General features: G+C 44.4%; 1 protein-coding gene across 1 annotated transcript; it reads left to right on the top strand.

Annotated features, from left to right (window-relative positions):
* The first annotated feature begins 231 nt into the window (after positions 1–231).
* On the top strand, positions 232–2496 carry LOC122073533 (probable N-acetyltransferase HLS1). Its single transcript, XM_042638126.1, has 3 exons — positions 232–925; positions 1015–1235; positions 1488–2496. Exons 1-3 carry the CDS (start codon positions 746–748, stop codon positions 2347–2349), a joined length of 1263 nt encoding a protein of 420 aa, XP_042494060.1. The 5' UTR covers positions 232–745; the 3' UTR covers positions 2350–2496.
* The last annotated feature ends 141 nt before the right edge of the window (positions 2497–2637 follow it).

The raw sequence follows: 2637 nt of genomic DNA, 5'->3' as shown, positions 1-2637 counted from the left end.
GCGCAGCCATAGCCGCCATTTTTCCGTCTTACTCTTTTCGTGATCATTATTATCCTCCTCTCCCCTCCCTTTCCCCCTCCCCCTCACCCTCCCACCTCCTCCTATTATTATTCCTATTTTTTTAGAGAGAGAAAATTCAGAAAAAGAAGAACCTAATAATTTGGCGCATAAAATTTGAGTTCTCCTATTTTTGAGAGAGAGAAAATCCATAAATACCCTAATAATCTGTGTGCAGGTGGACCCCACATCTGCTTGAAACCCAATGATAACCTATTCAATCACTTATTAAACAAAAGAATAAAATCCCCAGAGAGAGAGGGGGGGGGTTTTTCTGTGTTCATCAGTTCTCTTCTATGTTTAGGAAGAAATACAAAAATAAATGCTACAGAGAGAGAGAGAGAGAGAGAGAGAGAGAGAGAGAAGGTCTAGAGTGTTGAACAGCTTTACAAGGGAGGTTACAGTGTAGAAGCAATTTTGCTTTCTGGGGCACGTGATTTTGGGCGATATTTCGGCCGGTCTTGAAAAGGCTGCGATTTAACAACTGATGATTGTTGCCTTTCTGCGCCTTCCATCTTCTCCACGCAGTACGCACCACCCCTACTCCTTCGTTTGGTGTCTATATAAAGGCGGCGTCACCCATGGTCACTTTGCGTCTCACTCTCTAGTCTCTTCTTCTTTATCTTCGTCGTCTTCGTTTCCTTTTGTGGGTTCCTCCTGAGAGAGTGAGAGAGAGAGAGTGAGAGAGATGGGAGAAGAGGGGGTTGTAGTAGTGATGAGAGAGTTCGACCCAGAGAGGGATAGTAAAGAAGTGGATGAGATAGAGAGGGTATGCGAAGTAGGCCAAAGTGGCCAGACTTCTATTTTCACAGATTTGCTGGGTGACCCCATTTGCAGGATTCGCCATGCTCCTGCTTTCCTCATGTTGGTATGCATACTAGACCTATTCTTCTTTTCTTCTTCATTCATATTTGTTGCAGTTCTTGTTTGATAATTCGTTGCTTTTACCTGAAACAGGTAGCTGTAATGGTGAAGGGTGAGGAAGAGAGAGAGATCGTAGGGATGGTAAGGGGATGTATCAAGACCGTTACATGTGGTAAAAAGCTCTCTAGAAATGGAAAGAACGGCGGCAACGACTCCCTTAAACCCAAACCCGTCCCCGTCCCCGTCCCACTCCACGTTCCCGTCTACTCTAAAACCGCCTACATCTTAGGCCTTCGCGTCTCCCCTTCTCACAGGTACGGTAGCCCACTTGGGGAGTTGGGGTACTTCTCTCTCTCTCTCTAGTTTCACTTCACCAGTTCCCCTTCCCCTTCCCCTTCCCCTTCCCCTTCCCCTTCCCCACCACCGTCACAGAATAATACTATTTTCTTCTCTTTTTCTGATGCTAGAACAGCATAAAAATTAGAGAGGTCCCCCTTTTTTGTTCCTTTCTCCAAAGTAGCAAATTGGGAAAAGAAACAATAATATTTATTTTTAAACTGTTGCAGGCGAATGGGTATAGGATTGAAGCTGGTTTGTAAAATAGAGGAGTGGTTCAGAGAAAATGGAGTAGAATACTCGTATATGGCAACCGAAATGGACAACGAAGCTTCAGTTAAGCTCTTTACAGAAAGATGCGGTTACTCAAAGTTCCGAAACCCTTCCATCCTTGGCCACCCTGTCTATGCTCATCGAGTCTCCATCACCAATCGAGTCCGCATTTTCGAACTCTCCCCTTTCGAAGCCGAAGCACTCTATCGCCGCCGACTCTCCACCACCGAGTTCTTCCCTAGAGATATAGATACAATCCTCAACAACCGTCTTAATCTCGGCACCTTCATAGCCGTCCCTTCCCGTGGTTACTCCTACTCATGGCCTGGTTTAGACCATTTCCTCTCAAACCCACCTGACTCTTGGGCTGTTCTCAGCATATGGAACAGCAAAGAAGTATTCTCAGTGGAGGTCAGAGGGGCTTCCCTTGCCATACGAGGGCTTGCGAAGTCTAGCCGGATAGTAGATAATGCTTTCCCTTGGCTGGGGATACCATCCATGCCGGAGGTGTTCAAGCCATTTGGTTTCCATTTCTTATATGGGTTGGGAGGGCACGGTCCCGATTCGGTGAAGATGATTAAATCTCTGTGTAGGTTTGCGCATAACTTTGCTAGGGAGAAAGGATGTTGTGCGGTAGTGACAGAGGTGTCAAAGATGGAGCCATTGAAGGTAGGGATCCCATACTGGAAGAAATTTTCTTGTGAAGATGATCTTTGGTGTATGAAGCGACTTGGGGAAGACTACAGTGATGGGTCTCTTGGGGATTGGACCAAGTCCCCTCCTGGTATTTCAATCTTTGTGGATCCCAGAGAAATCTAAATCTTTTTCCCATTACCCTATCATTAAGCTGAAGAAGAAGTTCAAGTTCCATCTTTGTGAATCCCAGAGAAATTTAAATCTTTTGTTAACCTTATTATCACCTTGGAATATTCTGTTTCTTCTTGTAAATGAAAGTGGCTTTTTGCATGTTTGTTTGGGACTACTCTCTGCTACTCTTCTTCTTTTTATTTTTTGAATTTGTTTTATATTTATTTTTATGGGTTTATCTTCTTAAGGTTGAGTTCCCATTCCTTCTTCCATTTGTGAGGAAATTCATGGAATAGGCAA

Source organism: Macadamia integrifolia, chromosome 3, assembly GCF_013358625.1.
Source record: "Macadamia integrifolia cultivar HAES 741 chromosome 3, SCU_Mint_v3, whole genome shotgun sequence".
Classification (NCBI taxonomy): domain Eukaryota; kingdom Viridiplantae; phylum Streptophyta; class Magnoliopsida; order Proteales; family Proteaceae; genus Macadamia; species Macadamia integrifolia.
This window is presented reverse-complemented; position numbering and strand designations above follow the sequence as displayed.